Source organism: Somniosus microcephalus, chromosome 7 (genome assembly GCF_052327205.1).
Source record: "Somniosus microcephalus isolate GS21.2 chromosome 7, FLI_Smic_1.0, whole genome shotgun sequence".
Lineage (NCBI taxonomy): Eukaryota > Metazoa > Chordata > Chondrichthyes > Squaliformes > Somniosidae > Somniosus > Somniosus microcephalus.
Window position 1 is genome coordinate 77032877 of NC_140993.1, and position 20372 is coordinate 77053248.

Below are 20372 nucleotides of genomic sequence, written 5' to 3' on the forward strand. Positions count from 1 at the left end.
CAAGCGGGACGCTGGGTGCCTCGAGCAGTGCCCCGCGTCCTTCTTGGGGCGCTGAAACTGAATATCGGGAGGGCGCAAGCGGCTCCGCCCGGAGCGCAAATTCCGGCGCCCAGGCGAGTTTTGCGCCCCAAACGCGGGGCCACCGAATTTTTAGCCCATAGAGTTATACAGCACAGAAAGAGGCCCTTCGGCCCATCGTGTCCGTGCCGGCCATCAAGCCCTGTCTTTTCTAATCCCATTTTCCAGCACTTGGTCTGTAGCCTTGTATGCTATGGCGTTTCAAGTGCTCATCTAAATGCTTCTTGAATATTGTGAGGGTTCCTGCCTCTACCACCCTTTCAGGCAGTGAGTTACAGATTCTAACCACCCTCTGGGTGAAAAAGCTTTTCCTCAAATCCCCTCTAAACCTCCTGCCCCTTATCTTGATACTATGCCCCCTGGTTATTGACCCCTCTTCTAAGGGGAAAAGTTCCTTTCTATCTACCCTATCTATGCCCCTCATAATCTTGTACACCTCAATCAGGTCCCCTCTCAGCCTTCTCTGCTCTAAGGAAAACAACCCCAGCCTGTCCAGTCTCTCTTCATAGCTGAAGCGCTCCAGCCCAGGTAACATCCTGGTGAATCTCCTCTGCACCCTCTCCAATGCAATCACATCCTTCTTATAGTGTGGCGACCAGAACTGCACACAGTATTCCAGCTGTGGCCTAACTAGCGCTTTGTACAGCTCCATCATAACCTCCCTGCTCTTGCCTTCATTAGCCGAGGCATAGAATATAAGTATCCCATATGCCTTTTTAACCACCTTATCGACCTGTCCTGCCTTCAGGGATCTATGTACACGCACACCAAGGGCCCACTGATCCTCTGTCCTTCCTAGGGTCCTACCATTCATTGTGTATTCCCTTGCATTGTTAGTCCTCCTAAAATGCATCACCTCACACTTTTCAGGGTTAAATTCCATTTGCCACTGTTCTGCCCATCTAACCAACCCATCTATATCATCCTGTAGCCTGAGGCTTCCCTCCTCGCTATTTACCACTCCACCAATTTTCGTGTCATCTGCGAACTTACTGATCATAACTCCTACATTATTCATATCTAAATCATTAATGTACACTACAAACAGCAAAGCACCCAGCACCAATCCCTGCGGTACACCACTGGACACATGCTTCCAGTCACAAAAACAACCTTCTGCCTCCTGCCACTAAGCCAATTTTGGATCCAATGTGCCAAATTGCCCTGGATCCCATGGGCTCTTACCTTCTTGACCAGTCCCCCATGTGGGACTTTGTCAAAAGCCTTACTGAAGTCCATGTAGACTACATCAACTGCACTACCCTCATCCACACACCTAGTCACAATTGGTTAGACATGATCTCCCCCTGACAATGCCATGCTGACTATCCTTGATTAATCCTTGCCTCTCCAAGTGGAGACTAATTCTGTCCCTCAGAATTTTTTCCAATAATTTCCAATGTTAGGCTCACTGGCCTGTAATTCCCTGGTTTATCCCTACTACCCTTCTTGAATAATGGTACTACGTTAGCTGTCCTCCAGTCCTCTGGCACCTCCCCTGTGGCCAGAGAGGTTCTGAAAATTTGTGTCAGAGCCCCTGCAATCTCCTCCCTTGCCTCACACAGCAGCCTGAGATACATCTCATCTGGGCCTGGGGAATTTATCCACTTTTAAGTCTGCTAAAACCGCTAGTACCTCCTCTCAATACTAATTTGTTCAAGTATATCACAATCCCCCTGCCTGATTTCTATGCCTACATCGTCCTTCTCCATAGTGAACACAGATGCAAAATATTCATTTAAAACCTCACCTACATCTTCCGGCTCTACACACAGATTGCCACTTTGGTCCCTAATGGATCCTGCTCTTTCCCTGGTTATCCTCTTGCCCTTAATATACTTATAAAACACCTTGGGATTTTCCTTTATTTTGCCCACCAGTGTTTTTTCATGCCCCCTCTTCGCTCTCCTAATTTCTTTTTTAAGTACTCCCCTGCACTGTCTATACTCCTGTAGGGCTTCCACTGTTTTTAGTCCTTTGTATCTGCCAAAAGCCTCCCTTTTTTCCTTAATCCATTCTTGTACATCCCTTGACATCCAGGGTTCCCTGGGCTTGTTGGTCCCACCCTTGACCTTTACGAGGTTCATGTTACCCTTTTTTAAAACATTTATTTCAATTCACATTTACCTTGCTACTTTTAAATAAGTTGCACCCAAATAACTGACTTTAATTGTCTTTTGGTTTATTGCAAAAATTCTTTAATATGATCCAGATCGAGCTGGCCTTTTTTTCGTTGTTGCTTAATTTAATTTTTTTTTCATCAAGATCCAGTTTACATCAAGAAAATGCTGATGAACCCACTAAAGAAAGAAATATTAAGATTTATAGAGGTTTTTTTGTTCTTATTGGAAAATATATACATAGGTGCCTATACAGTTCTTGTACAACCATAATTGTAAAATAAGCTTGGAAGGATAGTTTGGTATTTCTATAGTATATATCTTGTGATCATTGCCCTATTGTAACAAATTTAGCAAGTGGCCAGTACTCAGTCACTGATATCTCTTGCATCCTTGCTGCTTTAGCAAGATCTCTCTTCCATATAATGGCACTACTTCCTTTAAATTGCTTGCAGTCCATTAAATTTTCTGCGTTCAGCTCATATTTTGGCCATAATCTCAGGATTTCTCATGCAACGCTTTAAGGACATCTATGCCACAGTCTTTCACTTGGAAATGTACTGTTAATAAGGTGACTGCCTGAGCTTCTGCACTTCGCTTATTTAAATCAGCAGGTAGCACTAAAATACCGGTGCTGCCAGTGCTCGTTCTGCAGGCCGCCGTTAACCTTGTCCCGTGGTAGCACCGCCCGTTTTCGGGCTTAATCAAATTTCCAGGCCATTGCTTCTCACCTGCATCTCTGTTTTGAAATGTTTGATTTATTAGTCCTGATGGACATTGTAGAAGACCAATTTGACCCATAAATTTGCATAGCTTGTATTTTAAGACAATATTTTTCCAGTTTCCTTCATTTTAGCCATCATCTTTTTTCACAAGACTTTAGCGTTCCTTGTGCTTTCTTCTGTATTCAACATTTTTTGGTAGGGAGCTTTTTTTATTCTTAGCCTTTTCTTTCAAGTGGAAGCTGTTTCTTTTTACTGTCATTCTTCTGTAAAGAGACCGTGTTACCATAGCAAAGTATCCTAGAAGACACATTACTGTGTTTGTACACCGAGGAATGCAAAAATATATGGTTATATTATTGTTCCACTCACAAGTGTGTTACAGTTTGAGCAAATAGAAGCCTAAAAGCTATCATAAAGTTTCTGTTGTAGCACAGATACTTCCCAGTGTAAGGGGGCAGGCAACATATTGGTATTTTGAACAAGAGTTTTCAGAGCTAGCCATACCAGGAAGTGAGCCTGACTGAAAGGCTTCTAAATATAGCAAACAGGACCTTTTAAACTTTCATCTAAAGCACAGTAGTTTCCTAATATTGCTATTGCATTAATCCTTGCTAGCTACCATCAGTGTTCCTAGCTGTAGGACAAAAGAGCTGAATTCGTGAGGTGAGAGTGACTGCCCTTGACATCAAGGCATCATGTGGCAGCCAGGGTGTACAGCGTCAAGTGAAGTAAATCTGGCCATGGTGAGGCCATCCCTGGCTTCCCGGGCAGCAATGTGCTCGGGTGCTGATGCCCTGTGACCTGTGCAGCATCAGGTGATTGAGGAGTAGGTTATGATGTTGGTGCTGCTGGTGAGCCTGGTGATGCTAGTGTTGGGCTGGTTATAGTGGGGTCCTGAGGTCCAAGGTGAGAGTTTCAAGGGCACCCATGCTGATGGAATAGATTGCAGGTGAAGTAGAGATGATAGAAGCGATCTGTCAATGGTGAGAGAGGTAATGTGGTCAGACTGGATGGAGACTTGTGTAAAGACTTGCAGCATCCTGAATCTGTAGAGGAAATGCAGTTTAGAGAAGCTAGTGGTTAAAGGAACATATGTCAATCAGCTGGGAGTCTTGACATGGCATTTGAAGCTGTCAACTCATCAACTGATTCAATGGCCACTGACCTCCCACCTCAGTTTCACAGACGAGGTCTAGGCACAGCGGGAAACCGGTGGGCAACCTGTCAAATCCAAAAAGCTGGGAAAAAAAACATTGATAAATGGCTGTAAACAAGCTATTAACGATTTTAATTGCATCCCCCGCCGCTGCGTGTTGTCTCTGCTCAGCGCTGACAGAACCAACATTTGGTAAAGGCGTGTGGCGGCGGGTTCACACCAGGGCCCCGACCCACTGGGGGAACAAAAATTTTTCCCACCCAACCTGCCACCAATCACGCCCGCTGACGCCCCCCTGCCCCCGCTGCAAAATCCAGCCGAGAAAGTCTAACCACCTCCCTTTGACATTCAATGGCATTACCATCATTGAATCCCCCACCATCGACATCCTGAGGGGTGACCATTGACCAGAAACTTAACTGGACCAGCTACACAAATACTATGGCTACAAGAGAAGGTCAGAGGCTGGGTATTCTGTGGTGAGTGTCTCACCTCCTGACTCCACAAAGCTTTTCCACTATCTACAAGGCACAAGTCAGGAGTGTGATGGAATACTCTCCACTTGTCTGGATGAGTGCAGCTCCAACAACCCTCAAGAAGCTCGACACCATCCAAGACAAAGCAGCCCGCTTGATTGGCATCCCATCCACCACCTTAAACATTCACTCCCTCCACCACCGGCGTACCGTGGCTGCAGTGTGTACCATCTACAAGATGCACTGCAGCAACTTGCCAAGGCTTCTTCGACAGCATCTCCCTAACCCATGACCTCTGCACCTAGGAGGACAAAGGCTGCAGGTGCATGGGAACACCACCACCTGCAAGTTCCCCTCCAAGTCTCACACCATGCTGACTTGGAAATATATCGCTGTTCCTTCATCGTCACTGGGTCAAAATCCTGGAACTCCCTCCCTAACAGCACTGTGGGAGTACCTTCACCACACGGTTCAAGAAGGCAGCTCACCATCACCTTCTCGAGGGCAATTCGGGATGGCCAATAAATGCTGACCTTGCCAGCGATGCCCACATCCCTTGAATGAATAAAAAAAAATTCTGACTAATTGCTTGGCTTTAATTTGAATTCCTTTGGGATGAACAAGTGGATATTTTGCCTGATCCAGTCATTTTAATGCAAACACTTCTTAAAAGAATTGTATGCCACGTTCTCACCATCCTTATGTTTTTAGTATGTTCATCTTGTACAACAGGAATCAAGGGATATGGGGATCGGGTGGGAAAGTGAAGTTGAGGTCGAAGATCAGCCATGATCTTATTGAATGGCGGAGCAGGCTCGAGGGGCCGTATGGCCTATTCCTGCTCCTAATTCTTAATGTTCTTATGTCGCACTGTTTCTAATCAGTTACGATTGATTGCCATTTCTTTTTGGTCCTTGGCCTATAGAACATTGTGCAGTTTTCCATCCAGCACAACCAGAAGGAAGTGGTACTATACCTGAAACAGACTGCATAATTCTGAATAATTTTCTATTCCACATCTTCCTCAGCCAGTGTTTCTGGCAGATCAGCCTTGCAGTTTCCATTAAATATAAATTGTCAAAACCAGGAACCTTTCAGCTGTTATAAGTCATGTACAGTCATAGAATCTACTTCACTCACTTAATCTCATGAGGGAAAGTTCTACATAAATAATCCCCAGTCCCCAAAGATTATTAAGCAAATAATATATTGTTCTGAATAAAAAAACATTGACCTGTGATTTTTCTCCCTTTTTTTCCCTGAAGATGCTCACTCATGCTGGGGCGTGGTTTCATGGGTGCTGGCCATTTTCTGATACATTACACAACTGACTATTCTAGACATGTAAACCTAGGCAATGAGTGTCAGCATTCTTGGCCATGAGGTCATCACAGATGAGCCCAATCCTGATCTCACCTGATATTCACAAGTGCACCTTCCAGTAGGGGGTCACTGCTCTTCAATCAGAAGAACATCTGGCTGATTATTTCACCCCACTCTCTAGCTCAGGAATGCTGGACCCAGTTGTAGTCCTCGTACTGCAACTCCAACAAAGACCAGCCAACTCCGCCCAGACAGGCGATGGAACCTGGGACTTTTCTGATCTGTATGGCTTTATCATCTGAGAACCCTAAGAAAGAGCTGAAAGAAGATTTGCAGTGAAGAAATTCAGAAGTTTTCAAGTTAAAGACTTTGAATTTTAACATTAGAGTTGTTGCTTAAATAAGATGTACTTGGTTTACAATAGGCTTTTTTAGATTGTGGAGTATTACTGTATATTTCTTTTTCATGTTATCCTGTTTCATTTTTTTCCATTTTTAAAATATTTTTATAACTTTGTTTCCACACAGATGCATGAAAATTTGTATATCTTCACCGTGTGGAATTTTGGAATTATATGCATTTTGAGCACTCACTGATCTACTTCCTTCTGCCACTAAAGTGATTAGTTGCTCCATTCAGTCAATCACCATTGTACAACAGTAGAAGTACCTGACTTTCACCAAGCTATGTACCAACGCTTCTCAAGTATGTTGTTTGGAGCAATTGACCATGCTGAAAATGAAAGTCAGGAGCCTGAGATTAATGAAAAGGAGGATGATGAATGGATTCTGGTTGATTATATAGGTAAGATAACTTAATCCAGGACACAAGTTAATGTGCATAAATGACCTACGATATGTTATATTGGTGATGACTTCAACATTAGACTGCCTCTTTATACTCATTATTAAGACACCCTGTGGATTTAAACATAACTGACCAATATTGATATGAATACTTTTTTCATATCATAAATCATCATCTAATGACTGAAGTTTTTGTAGCATTTTGATGTATCTTTTCACAAGACGTTTTTGTGAGCTTAGCCACATCAAGCTGTACCGTATGACCAGGTTTCACATAACTGCTATTACTCTAGAATCACAGCTTGGGTATTTCTTAAATCTTCAGTTAAACTGAACACCATAATGGCTAAGTGCATCATATGACGTGTTTGAGTCATATAAACTAGAAAAGTCAGAATTTGATCACCAACCTGTGCTAAATTAATTATTCTTAGTCAAGTGTGGGAGGGGTTTCAACAATTTGCCTGGGGTGGGGGGGGGGTCTCTGGGCTGGGAAGGGCAAAAAAAAATCTCCTGATAGGTAACACCTATTGGAAAGTGCAGATGTGGACAGAAAACGAAGCCAGGATCAGGCTCGGTTATAATGGCTAAGCCTGTACTTGAAGGATAGCTATGTGGACAAGATACCAAAGAAGTTCTGGTACCAGTGGAACTGTATGCCAATACGAGTCCTCAGTTTCTGGAGAGAAGGTGAGAAAATTGAGTTAGGGGGAAGATACTTAAAATGTGGAAACCATATAAAAACAACTAAAAAAATAACAAGAAGTAACATTTCTTGAAGTGCCACAGACCAAGTAGACTTGACTAACTACCATTACGCCAATCAAGTAATCACCCACAAGCTGTTTCTTTTCATGGCAGGACACCGGCAGAACTCATTGAAAAAGAACAGGGACCCAGTTGCGCCTGGTCTCTTGTGTTTCCAGGACTTTCCAACCTGCCTTGTAAGGGCAGAACCTCCATCCACCCCTTACAAGGCAAATGTCATCAGGGGATGGAGCCAGAGTGAGGGACTCGCTACGCTGGGAGTTCTCACATCCTCATTTTATTCAGGATTCACTTTCAGGATTCGCTGTAGGATTGGACGCTGGTATGCCCAGTGAGATGAGACATATCAGCTTCCAGATGGCTGTAAATGGGTCAGGCAAGTTGTTATAAATCTCCTCATCATAAAGAAACTACCCATGAAATAACACTGGATGGCAAGCTGGTGGCGCCGTCCAAGGAGTATAAATACTCAGGCATGAGCCCAGCTTGCCAGGGATATTTTGTAAGACAGGAACTAGTGAAGTACATCTAGTCCTCCATGTTCTGAAACAAGTTGATTAAAGCCTTGCTTTATACTCAAACCAAGTGCGTAGTGAGTTTATTACGTCACAAGTGGTCTAGACTCCCAACAGTAAAAATTGTCTTTTTCAAATGTCTTGATCGGCCTCCTCACACAGGGTGCTAAAGAGGTCATGACTGGGGTCTGAGGGTCGGGAGGCGGGACCTAGGGAACTCTCGCCCCTAATGACGCCAAGACGCTGGATTTTCTAACTGTATGGTGTAGTAGGTGCTGGAGTAGAGACCACAGTGGTATTTGTGCCTGCCTGCCCGCCCAATGCAAATTAGGTGCCTTCCCACTACCCCCACAAACTCCAGTTGGATTAGCACTGGAGAGCACCACCAGGATTGCATCCCATGGATTTCCAGGGCCCATGTCATTCCTCTCCAGTGACATCATATATAGGAAGGGTTAGCTGATATTAGCGTTCGTCATTCATGATGTCATTGGAGCAGAACGTTCTCATAAGGGAAAACACACTGCAAAATATCTGCCCCAAACTTCCTCTGACCACCAGTTCAATAGATTAATCTAAGTACAAATGAAAAACACAAAAATGTACACAGGTGTTTCTTTTTATAACACTTAGGAATTATGGGGCAATTCCATAATACTCCATTTTCCCTTTAACAACATGAATTGGTTATTGTATAAATAGACTACAGCATGGGTCTTTATATAATCTGCAAATGACTCAGGAACTCTTCTGAACTTTGCCACTCATGTTAGACAATTGAGTGCTGCTATGTGATGCCATGCCAAGATCAAATGGCATTCTCTATGCATTATACCACTGAGCTGGGAATTTTCTTTAGGTCTTGGGTTTGGCATAGATTCTAACACAATATTATCATTTTTGGTTTTTTTTAATAGTCAGAAAGGTAGATGCATTGAAACGATTTCCTCTGGTGAGGGAATCCAGAACCAGAGGGCATAATCTTAAAATTAGAGCCAGGCCATTTAAGAGTGAAATTGGGAAGCACTTTTTCCACACAACAGGTAGTGGAAATCTGGAATTTGCTCCCCAAAAAGCTATGGATGTTGGGTCAATTTAAATTTTTAAGACTGAGATCAATTGACTTGTGTTAGGTAAAGGTATCAAGGAATATGGATCAAAGACGGGTAAATGGAGTTGAGATACAGATCAGCAATGATCTAATTGAAAGGCGGAACAGACTCAAGGGGCTGAATGGCCAACTCCTATTCCTATGAGCCACTGTATAGTTTTTATGTGAGATGCTTCTGTACTGCAGGGACTATTTTGGATCTTGCTGTAGAATCACAGAACTAAAATCTCAGTCTATTTGCAGCAGCTTCATTAAAGTAACCTTCATTAAAGAAGAATTGGTAAGAAAAATCTAATTTTAAAGCATTTTGCATTAAATACTGAATAGGTATGTGGAGTTGAAAATACATTCTACTTGATTTTAAGGCTTTGATAACTCATTCACAGAATAATTTCTGTATTTTTTCAATGGTGCCCTACTAAGTATTCTCCTATATATATCAGAACAATTTCTCCCAAGTTATTTTCTGCTTCCAGTAGCTACTGGCTGTAAATTTGAGACATCTGTCTTCGGTGCAATTGTGTCCAGCTGCACCTTATTGTACAGCTGAATTTATGGCCCTCATTTATATAACTTCAACATTTTTCCATCTACTACATACTGCGTAATAATTATTGCTCTTTTCCAAAGACTTACCACAGAATACATGCAATTAAAACACCCGAGAATTAAGCAAAAATAAAATAAATATAGAATACATCTTTTAAACTACATCACTTGTAGAAGAAAAGCAAGAACTTATTTCCATGGCATACTATTTTGCATATATGTAGCCAGGGCTTATCCTGTCCCTTTCCAGTGGTACACATACTTTCCAGCAATGGTAATTGGATGATAATCAGGATTCCCCTCCCTAACCGATGGATACTGAGGTCAATTGTAGCATTTCCATACTTCACAACATGACTAAGATCATCTGATAGCAGAAACCAGAGATCGAACTTGAAATTAATCTGTATGACATAGTCCTATACTACTGTACACTGTTGATTTACACACTCTCGCTTGGTTCGTTGCATTTGTAAAATTTAAATTTGATAAGTAAAATTCCTGATTATAAATTGATTCTCCTCTTTCCCCCCTCATTTTAAAAGTCAATGCAATTATATAATAAAATGGAAATTACTGTAGGAATTATTATTAAAAAAATTAGTGCTTCAACATCACTAATGCTGAATAAAAAGTTTTAGCTTGAACCTTTTTAACTTATGAAATGTCCCGTCCTTCAAGCGGGTTCAAGGGTTAGATTTAATTCTATGAACATTTTAAAGGTGTGATGTATTTCGATTACACAGTGATGTTTATTGTAGTCTTTTGATACCTTGCATTTTATACATAATTTATATATATTCATCAGCCTTTAAAATGTGGCACAATGTGGTGTTCGGAAAATCCAGTAGATGTATAGCCTAATGCACTGTTTCTTCTTGATTATGAGTTCTTTTTGTACAAATATATATAATCTGCAGTGTTGATTAAAAAATAAAACTAATAAATGTAATTCCTTTTCTCACCCTTTCCCGAATACCTGCTTCATTTTTTTAAACTTTAATGCTTTACTACTTGCATGCCCCATTTATTTTCCATTTTCTACTTCTAATACAATTTGACTGTTGCTTACTGCTTGTTAGATGCTTGCACTGATTGCTCTAGAGATGAAACAAATGGCATAGACAGGGCAACCTCTCCAAATTCAGCCATTTTCTCCTCTTCAACCTCTTCTCTTGAGTTGCTTGGCAGTTGTAGTGACCCCTGCTTTCTTCAGCTTGACTCCTGCGCTTTGGAGGAGAGCTGGTTCATTACCCCTCCTCCCTGTTTCACTGCAGGTGGCCATGCCCCAGTGCAGGTGGAGACCAGCCCAATGGAAAATCTTCTTATTGAACACCCCAGCATGTCTGTATATACAGTGCACAATGTCCGAAGCAACTTGAGAGAGAACAGCAGGTCTGTTGAATATGAAAATCAAACTATCAGGTAGGTTTGTAGTAACAGTGATGTTGATATTTATGAACTACAAATTGGTAGTTTCATTAGAAAGAATAGAACCCCTAATACTATCTTTCTTTTTTAAAAGTGGGCATATGTAGTGTAAATTGTTTTAAATTACAGAGTTTGAAAACTTGATTTTGATTTAACCAAAGCTCTTGAAGTATGGATATCGATGACTCTTGTCATGTTGAGTGATGAACATAGACAATACTTGAACCAGTAATGCCAACTCTCGCGAATTAATCGCGAGACGCACGATTTTTAATTTTAAAAAATTGCCCCAACTCGCGATCTCGCGAGTCAACTGTAAAAAGTCATGATTCTCCTTTTGGAGCAAAGGGAGGATTTTGAACCGTGCCATGCTGCTGCTGCACCGGAAACAGCTTCAGATTTGAATCCAACCGACCCCGCGCGAGCATTGAAACCATTAGATACCACGGGCCAATAGGAGGAAGGAGCGAAAAATAGCCAATCAAAAATAGATTTCTGGACACACAGGTGAGGACCAGATCTCTGCGGTCACATGACACTCAAGGACCAAACCTGAGGCAGGCAGCATGCCGTCAGAGATTTGGAGTCAAGGAGTTCAGTGAGTAAATACATCAGCGAGGTTGATAAGGGAAGGAGTGAAGGGCTGTCCGATCATAAAGTTCCTGCTTCTCTGGATTTGATAAAACTTCATATGCAAAGCTTATTTCTTTAAACTTGTCTCCCGCATTTGGATTTTTATCTGGATGGTATTCCTTAGCCAACTTGAGGTATGCCTTCTTGAGCTCGTTCTCTGTGGCTGCAGACGCAACTCCGAGTGGTGGTCCACTATGAGGCGAGCTACAGTTGGTTGTAATGGTGTACCAGAATGATTAATCCATGGTGGATTGTGAACTTGGTGATGATACTTGGAGTGATATTCAGGTAAATATTAGGTTTCTTGTACAGAGACGGAGAGACTCCATCTGAAAGATTAGGGGAGCTGGGAGAGACTGAAGAATTTTGTACTCGGAGAGTGAGAGAGCACATTAGAGGACCAGAGAACAAAGTAGGTAGGAATCAGTGCAAGACGGGTGGTATCCCACTGGTCGCCTGTTACACTCCCCGCCCGATAATCAGTTTTATTGACTTCAGTGGGTTCCAGAAGCTATTACAGTAGCAAAGGTTTCTGTGCAACCATGGGCACCAGCAGTTTATAAGGGAGAGGAAGCTCGCTTACAGAAGTGATTATACAGTATATGTAACGGCCACTATCCTTCTCATTTTTCTTTTCTTTTTATTTTCTCTCCCTCATTACCTGTGTCCTTTCAAGCAGTGTAGTTGATCTTGACTCTGTGCCATAGTGTGAAGCGGGTGATAGCGAGTTGGCAGCCCGTTTTATATCTCGCCCCATTTTTATTTACATTGAAGTCAATGGGAGAGATGTAAAATGAGCTCCTGACTCCCTATCACCCATTTTACACCATTGCACAAAGTCAAAAATCTACCCCAGTGAACTAGAACTACCCGCTCAGCCCAGATTTGGCTGAGGATGGGGAAAGGGGGGTTCCACACACTCTTTTTCTCTCTCTCTGTCTCATAGAAACTCCCTGTCTTGCCCTCTCCCTGTCTCGTCCGCTCTCTCCGTCCAGTACTTCCCCAATGGGTGAGGTTGGGAATCCGTTGCCTGGGGTTCATTGGCCATGGACTTGTGCCAAAACAATTCAGTGACACCTCCATACCCCAGTGCACACTGGTGCTACTCTCTATGCTCCATTTGGTAATGCTTCACCAGTAATGCTAACTCGCTCGAATTAATCGTAAGACACGCGATTTTTAATGAAAATTTACCCCAATTTGCAAAGGGTTGTGATAACGGGTAGGATTTTTTAAAAAATGTTGTAAAGCTTTTTCAGATGCAGTAATATAGTTTTTGTAAAGAGCTGTGACCTGTTAGAGATTAAATAAAGCCACTAATGAGGTTTATAAACCAAAAAATACCAACTCATGATTTCTTACCAAATCTCATGATTTTTAAGAGTTTGTCACATGCTTTCTGAGATGGTGGGGTTGGCATTACTGCTAGAACTGAAATAGAGTCCTAAGTAATGGAAATTGTATTGTGGTCCTAATATTTCTTCTAAAAATAGATCTATTGCAACCTTGAAACTGCACTGTGGATCAATATCTAGATTTTTAGCTGTGCTCCCCATCCTCATTCCCCTCCCCACATCTTGACCTAACAGTTAAGGAATGCAAATTACAAAGTAATATGAAAGCTGCACCTTGATTGTGCAGCTGTATTTTTATTAGCATTGGTAGAAAATTTGACATGTATCATAAAGCAAAAAGTAAGTTCTCAAATATCCAAGACATTTTTTTTGATCTACATTATTTCAAGCTTTAACACTAACTCAAATCTAGGTGGGTGAAGAACAATGACTTCCTTTCCTGACTAGCTGCCATTTAGTAAATTAGTTTACTGGTGTTGCTATCTGGGAAAAGGAATTTGCAGTAAGGTCGGTCAGTTTACTCGGACATTGAGGTCGAAAGTAAGACTTTACGAGCAGAGACAATATGCTAAGGTAAACATTCTGTACCTAGTTTTACATTTTCAAAGTACATTTATGGGGAAATGCTAAGCATCTGCCTGCAACTTCCATTTTCCTCTTCTGCTGCCCTCAAATCTAAGATGGGGAGCTCACTTTTGGGGCATCACAGCTGCAGATCTTCATTCTCCTGTTCTTGACTGTAGAAGATTGATCTACCAATTAGCCTTGGTACCATTTCTTTATTTTTGTGTTCATCAACTCTTCTCACTTCAGGCATCAGTGTCAGCAGCAAGCTATAATGCAGCCTGGTGTAGAATGAAGCTCCTTTTGCTCTGTCCTAACAATGTGCCTCAGGTCCTCTGAGGAGAAGTCCCTACTGCAACAATGTGGCATGTTTTCCATTACCCACACCATGCAATCTTGTGAGCAGGATTGCCAATGAGTAGCAAATTAGTGGCAGTTTTGTGATGTAGGGCCATTCCCACTGTTAGATCCGTGATTCTTAAAATAGGATGTTTCCCAAGAACTACACGGAGGCTGTAACTTAACAATCAACAGGTGTTTACTGGAGTAGGGTAGTCTCAAGACTGGGAGTACAGAGGCATGCTCAAGGCTTATATACAGGTGTGGTCACTGCCGGTACTACAGTATACAGGAGCTGTAAAAGTAGTTCTCTCTTAAAGGTACATACACTACACCCACTAGGAACTGCATTGAAGCTATTACCTTTTTAATTTTTTTATTCATAAAATGTTCTTGTTTGACAACCAAGGTATATGTTTGTGGAGGAGTAGGGAAAATATAGAGTTAAGATGGGGGTCCTGATCAGATTAAAGACCTTCGTGGAGTAAATAATAACTGGCTACTTGACAATCACACTAAAAGGATAGCTTCTAAAACTTATAAACTTATTTTACTTATTGCTAAATACAAGAGGAACATGGCTGCATTATGAATGATTAGTGTGTAATGTGAGAATGAAGTATTCCTTAGTAGACAATATTTCAGATAAAATAAGATGGTGTGAGCCTTTTTTAATGTATATGTTCAGCTTAAAAAAAAAAAAGTTTTTTTTAACATTGATGTTTAAAATTTAAGAAAAAGATCTCCCAAGGGGTTTGTTAAAGGGAGAATTGGATCCATATGGTTCAGCTATCCTTTTGTTACTTTTCTTCTGTCTGTAACGCTACTGTGATATTTTTGCAGCTGTTTTTTATTCCTCTGGTCAGAGCACTCTGCAATGTCATTGGCACTTGCATAATCTGTTCAAACTGAGCTATAAAATCAAGCTGTTTCTAGAAAGGAAGTTCTTTGATTCAGCTAGCTGCACATAGCACTGCTGTTAGAGTGTCTGCAGATTTCTAACTTTGAGAAGGTCTCAATAGGACATGATCTTGGGAGCATTATATTTATTTGACATGCTTACATTGACGATGTGTTATGGTTATGCAGTGAAAGAAAATTAACCTATATTCTGCAGACAGTAATTAATCAGTATGGCCATTGGGATGGTTTGATTCAGCCACCAGTAATAAGGGGCATTCCTCATGAATATCACTACCTGTGATTAAACATGAATATTGTGAAATGATTTAATTATATTATTTGAACTCCTCCGAATACTTAAGGTTGCATAATCCTAATATATTCTATGCTAGACTTTGTGGCCAAGAAAGTCCCCCTCTTACTGCCGGCATTGAAGGCTGGTTTTGGCAGACAATTGGTAGCCGGCTCGCTTCTGGCCACTTTTGGCGCGGGCCGTGGCGGTCACCATTTTAGGCAGGTTGGTAGCGCGGCCATTGCTTGTGTTTGGCAGAAAAAAGCAAATGAGGCAGATTGTGACGTCAATCAGTGTGCAGTGCTGAGTTGACACACGATCTGCTATGTTGGACGTCGCCACTCGACTGTATGCCTTTTCCAAAGCGCACACAGCTGAACATGCACGAGGGCCCCACCCCCCCCCACCTGCAATATTTAAAGGGATCATCAACAACTTTCTGGTAACTTACCTTTTGATTTCTACTGGCTCTGTTTAAGTTTGTGGAACTGTTTGGAGCTTTCTGGAGTTATTTGAAGTTGGTGAGGTGACAGGGAGTGGTGCTGCAATTAGAGAAGGCCTTACTTCTGAATTCAAGAGATCTGGTCAGACCATAGGATCATAGAATAGTTACAGCACAGAAGGAAGCCATTCAACCCATCGAGCCCGTGCCAGCTCTCTGCAAGAGCAATTCAGCTAGTCCCACTCCCCTGCCATTTCCCCGTAGCCCTGCAAATTTTTTTCCTTCAGGTACTTATCCAATTCCCTTTTGAAAGACACAATTGAATCTGCCTCCACCATCCTTTCAGGCAGTGCATTGCAGATCCTAACCACTCACTGCTTAAAAAAAGTTTTTCCTCATGTCGCCTTTGGTTCTTCTGCCAATCACTTGTTTCCAGTCATGGGAGCTCTACTTGCAGTCCCCTGCGCACTACAGCATGGCATGAAGATGGAGTAGAGGCAGGAAAGAAGAGGACAAGCTGCTTGCAGAGAGAGGAGGAGGAGGGCAGGAGAGCTCTCAGCAGGAGGCCTTACCCACCAAGGGTCTTCAGAAAGCACTTCTCCTACCTGTACTTAAACCAGGAGCAGTGTGTCCGGAGGGGCCACTCCACCAAGGAGGTGGTCACAGAACTCTGTCACCTCTTGGAGTCAGACCTGCAGCCTCAGGACAGGGCAACGACGGCGCTGCCAGTGGCTCTCAAGGTGACCATGGCCCTGAATCTTTTTGCCTCTGGTTCCTTCCAGTCTGGAGCAGGTGACATAGCTAACATCTCCCAGTTTGCTGTCCATCACTGTATCCGGGAGGTCACAGAGAGTCTGTACTCCAGGAGAAGGGACTTCATTGTCTTCTCTCTGAATACCTTCATCCTGCGCCAGTCCGCTGTACAAGCAATCTTCCAGCCACCACGTTGAACCTGAGGGTTGCTGCTCGGAGACCAGGGCTATCCGCTCTACACCTGGCTGATGACCCTCCTCCGCAACCCCACCACTCGTGGCCAACTGCCGCGAGGAACCTCATCGAGAAAAACATTAGGGTGCTAAGACAACGGTTCCACTGCCTTGTGAGCTCAGGAGGAGCCCTCCAGTACAAGGCGGAGTGGGTGTACCATTTCATGGTGGTCTGCTGCATCCTACACAACTTGGCCATCATGAGGGCAACCACCACTGGTTCTGCGACCACCTCAGGAGGAAGAGGAGGAGGTAGGCAACAAATCCCCGTTCCGGACGGGCTGTCCATGAACGCCTCATCAGACTCCGGTTCCAATGAATGAAACCCCAGATCCCATTGCACAACACTTCCCCATCTTACCATCCCTCTGTCACGAAACATCACCGCGTCCTTTTGGGCACAAAGCTGAAATGAACGCCACCACAAAACAAACATTTCAAACAAAATTTATAAATGATTATTTCATTGAAGTAAATTTAATTTTTTAAGGGTTTTTTAAATTCTTGGGCAGTTTAAACAGGAAGTAGAATCCGGGTATAAAAGGGGAGGGGCTAGTGCAGTGCACGGAGTGCTTTGTGCATTGAGTGCTGTTGGAGTTTTGCTAAGTGGGAGAGTTCGGATAAGTGGGAGGTGAGGGTGTGTTTTTTGCTCTGTTTTATTCCCCACTCCCAGGCTTAGACAGCACTGTGGAGGCGGAGCAGCGAGACGAGTCAACCAAACAGGCTCCACAGACAGTATTCAAGGAGGAGGTTGGTGATCAGCTGGTTGGTTGGTTTTCTTCCTTCTCTTTTTCATACCTTTAAGTTGGTCAGTCCTATTGAATAGTGGTGTGATATTATCATATATATCTGGGCAGGGTCTTCATAACTAATAATAAGAAATTAAATTAATTATATAGAATGGAGCAGGTGATGTGTTACTGTTGCGAGATGTGGGAGCCGGTGAACCCCATTGAGGCTAACGGTGATTACATCTGCGACAAGTGTTTGCTGCTAGAGGAACTCAAGTTCCATGTTATGGAGCTTGAGACCGAGCTTCGGACACTGCGACACATCAGGGAGGGGGAGAAGTTCCTGGACTCTATGTTTCAGGAGATGGTCACACCTATGAAGTTAATTACTGCAGATGTAGTCCGTGGTCAGGGACAGGACGGTGTGACTACGAGTGAGGAAGGTACAGGGATCCAGGATGTAGTGTTGAAGGAGACGCAGCCCTTGTTCTTGTCCAGCAGGATCGAGGTTCTTACTCCCTGTGAGGGCGGGAGCGGGGACTGCAGGGAGGATGAGCAACCTGGCCACAGCACCGTGGTACAGGGGGCCATTCAAGTGGAGGGAGTAAAAAGAAATGTTGTAGTGGTAGGGGATAGTATCATTAGGGGGATAGATAGGGTTCTCTGCAGTCAAGAGCGGGAGTCCCGAAGGCTGTGTTGCCTGCCTGGTGCCAGGGTTAAGGACATCTCTTTTGGGCTGGAAAGAAACTTGCAGTGGGAGGGGGAGGATCCAGTTGTCGTGGTCCATGTTGGTACAAACGACGTAGATAGGACAAGGAAGACGGTTCTGTTAAAGGAGTATGAGCAGCTAGGGGTCAAATTAAAAAACAGAACCTCAAGGGTAATAATCTCTGGGTTATTACCTGAGCCACGAGCGAATTTGGCTAGGATAAATAAAATTAAAGAGTTAAATGCGTGGCTCAAAGACTGGTGTGGGAGAAATGGGTTTTGCTTCTTGCGACACTGGCACCAGTACTGGGACAGGAGGGAGCTGTTCTGTTGGGACGGACTCCACTTGGCCAGTGCTGGGACTAGAGTCCTGGCGAATCATATAACTAGGGCTGTAGAGAGGGCTTTAAACTAATTAGTGGGGGGGGAGGTTTCTAGAGAGCAAATAATAGAAATGACAACAGAGAAGGTCATAGACTTAGGTAGCAGTGGGGGAATTAAAAAAACAGAATGTGTCAGGAAGGGACAGAAGGTATGGAGTAAAAAGTAAAGTACTAAAAAGGGAAAAAACAGGAACTAAGTGTTACAAAACATATTTAAAAGTTCTTTATCTGAATGCACGTAGCATTCGTAACAAAATGAATGAGTTAACAGCACAAATAATGACATATGGGTATGATCTTGTGGCCATTACAGAAACATGGCTGCAGGGTGACCATGACTGGGAATTAAACATACCAGGTTATTTAACAATCAGGAAGGACAGGCAGGAAGGGAGAGGAGGTGGGGTGGCTATGTTAATAAAGGAAGGAATCACTATAATACAGAGAAATGATATTGGGTCAAAGGAGCAGGATAGTGAAACAGTTTGGGTGGAGGTAAGGAATAATAAGGGGAAAAAAACACTAGTGGGTGTAGTCTATAGGCCTCCGAACAGTTGCAACTCTGTTGGACGGAGTATTAATCAGGAAATAGTTGAGGCTTGTAATAAGGGAATAGCTATAATTATGGGGGATTTTAATTATCATATTAACTGGACAAATCAAATTGGGCAGAGCAGCCTTGAGGAAGAGTTCATTGAGTGTATTAGGGATGGGTTTCTTGAGCAGTATGTAACTGAACCGACCAGGGGGCAAGCAACCTTAGATTTGGTCCTGTGTAATGAGACAGGATTAATTAAAAATGTCCTAGTAAAGGATCCCCTTGGAATGAGTGACCATAACATGGTTGAGTTCCATATTCAATTAGAGGGTGAGAAGGTTGGATCTCAAACAAGCGTGCTGAGCTTGAATAAAGGAGACTATGAAGGTATGAGAGCGGAATTAATTAGAGTGGACTGGGAAAATAGATTAAAGGGTAAGACGGTACATGACCAGTGGTGTACATTTAAGGAGTTATTTTACAACTTCCAAAAAAAATATATTCCACTGAGGGAAAAAAGGGTGTAAAAGAAAAGATAGCCATCCGTGGCTAAGTAAAGTAATTAAGGATAGTATCCGACTAAAAACAAGGGCATATAAGGTAGCCAAATCTAGTGGGAGGATGGAAGATTGGGAAGTCTTTAAAAGACAGCAAAAAATAACAAAAAGATTGATTAAGAAAGGGAAGATAGATTATGAAAGTAAATTAGCAAAAAATATAAAAACAGACAGTAAAAGTTTCTATAGTTATATAAAAAGAAAAAGGGTGGCTAAAGTAAATGTTGGCCCCTTAGAGGATGAGACCGGGAAATTAATGGTGGGAAACATGGAGATGGCAAAAACACTGAACAATTATTTTGTATCAGTCTTTACAGTAGAGGACACTAAGAATATCCCAACACTGGACAAACAGGGGGCTCTAGGGGGGGAGGAACTAAATACAATTAAAATCACTAAGGAAGTGGTACTTGGTAAAATAATGGGACTCAAGGCGGATAAATCCCCTGGACCTGATGGCTTGCATCCCAGGGTCTTGAGGGAAGTAGCGGTAGGGATTGTGGATGCATTGGTAATAATTTTCCAAAACTCACTGGACTCAGCAAAGGTCCCGGCAGATTGGAAAACTGCTAATGTAACACCCTTATTTAAAAAGGGTAGTAGGCAGAAGGCTGGAAACTATAGACCTGTTAGCCTAACATCTGTGGTTGGTAAAATGTTAGAGTCCATTATTAAGGAGACAGTAACGGGACATTTGGATAAACATAATTTAATAGGGCAAACTCAGCATGGTTTCATGAAGGGGAAGTCATGTTTAACAAATTTGCTTGAGTTTTTTGAGGAAGTAACATACAGGGTGGATAAAGGGGAACCAGTGGACGTAGTGTATTTAGACTTCCAAAAGGCATTTGACAAGGTGCCACACAAAAGATTATTGCTCAAG

At 42.6% G+C, this 20372-nt stretch overlaps 1 protein-coding gene across 5 annotated transcripts in view; it reads left to right on the forward strand.

The window, feature by feature from the left end:
• The window catches only part of tp53inp1 (tumor protein p53 inducible nuclear protein 1), a 40065-nt gene that overhangs the window by 6541 nt on the left and 13152 nt on the right, over positions 1-20372 (forward strand). For 4 of the 5 annotated variants that reach the window (XM_085992626.1, XM_085992623.1, XM_085992624.1 and 1 more), the window contains exons 2-3: positions 6406-6682; positions 10710-11052. In XM_085992626.1, the coding sequence (XP_085848752.1) occupies positions 6565-6682; positions 10710-11052 (461 nt within the window). In that variant the 5' untranslated portion in view covers positions 6406-6564. The remainder of the gene's footprint in view (positions 1-6405; positions 6683-10709; positions 11053-20372) is intronic. The other variant, XM_085992627.1, reaches the window with a different exon arrangement.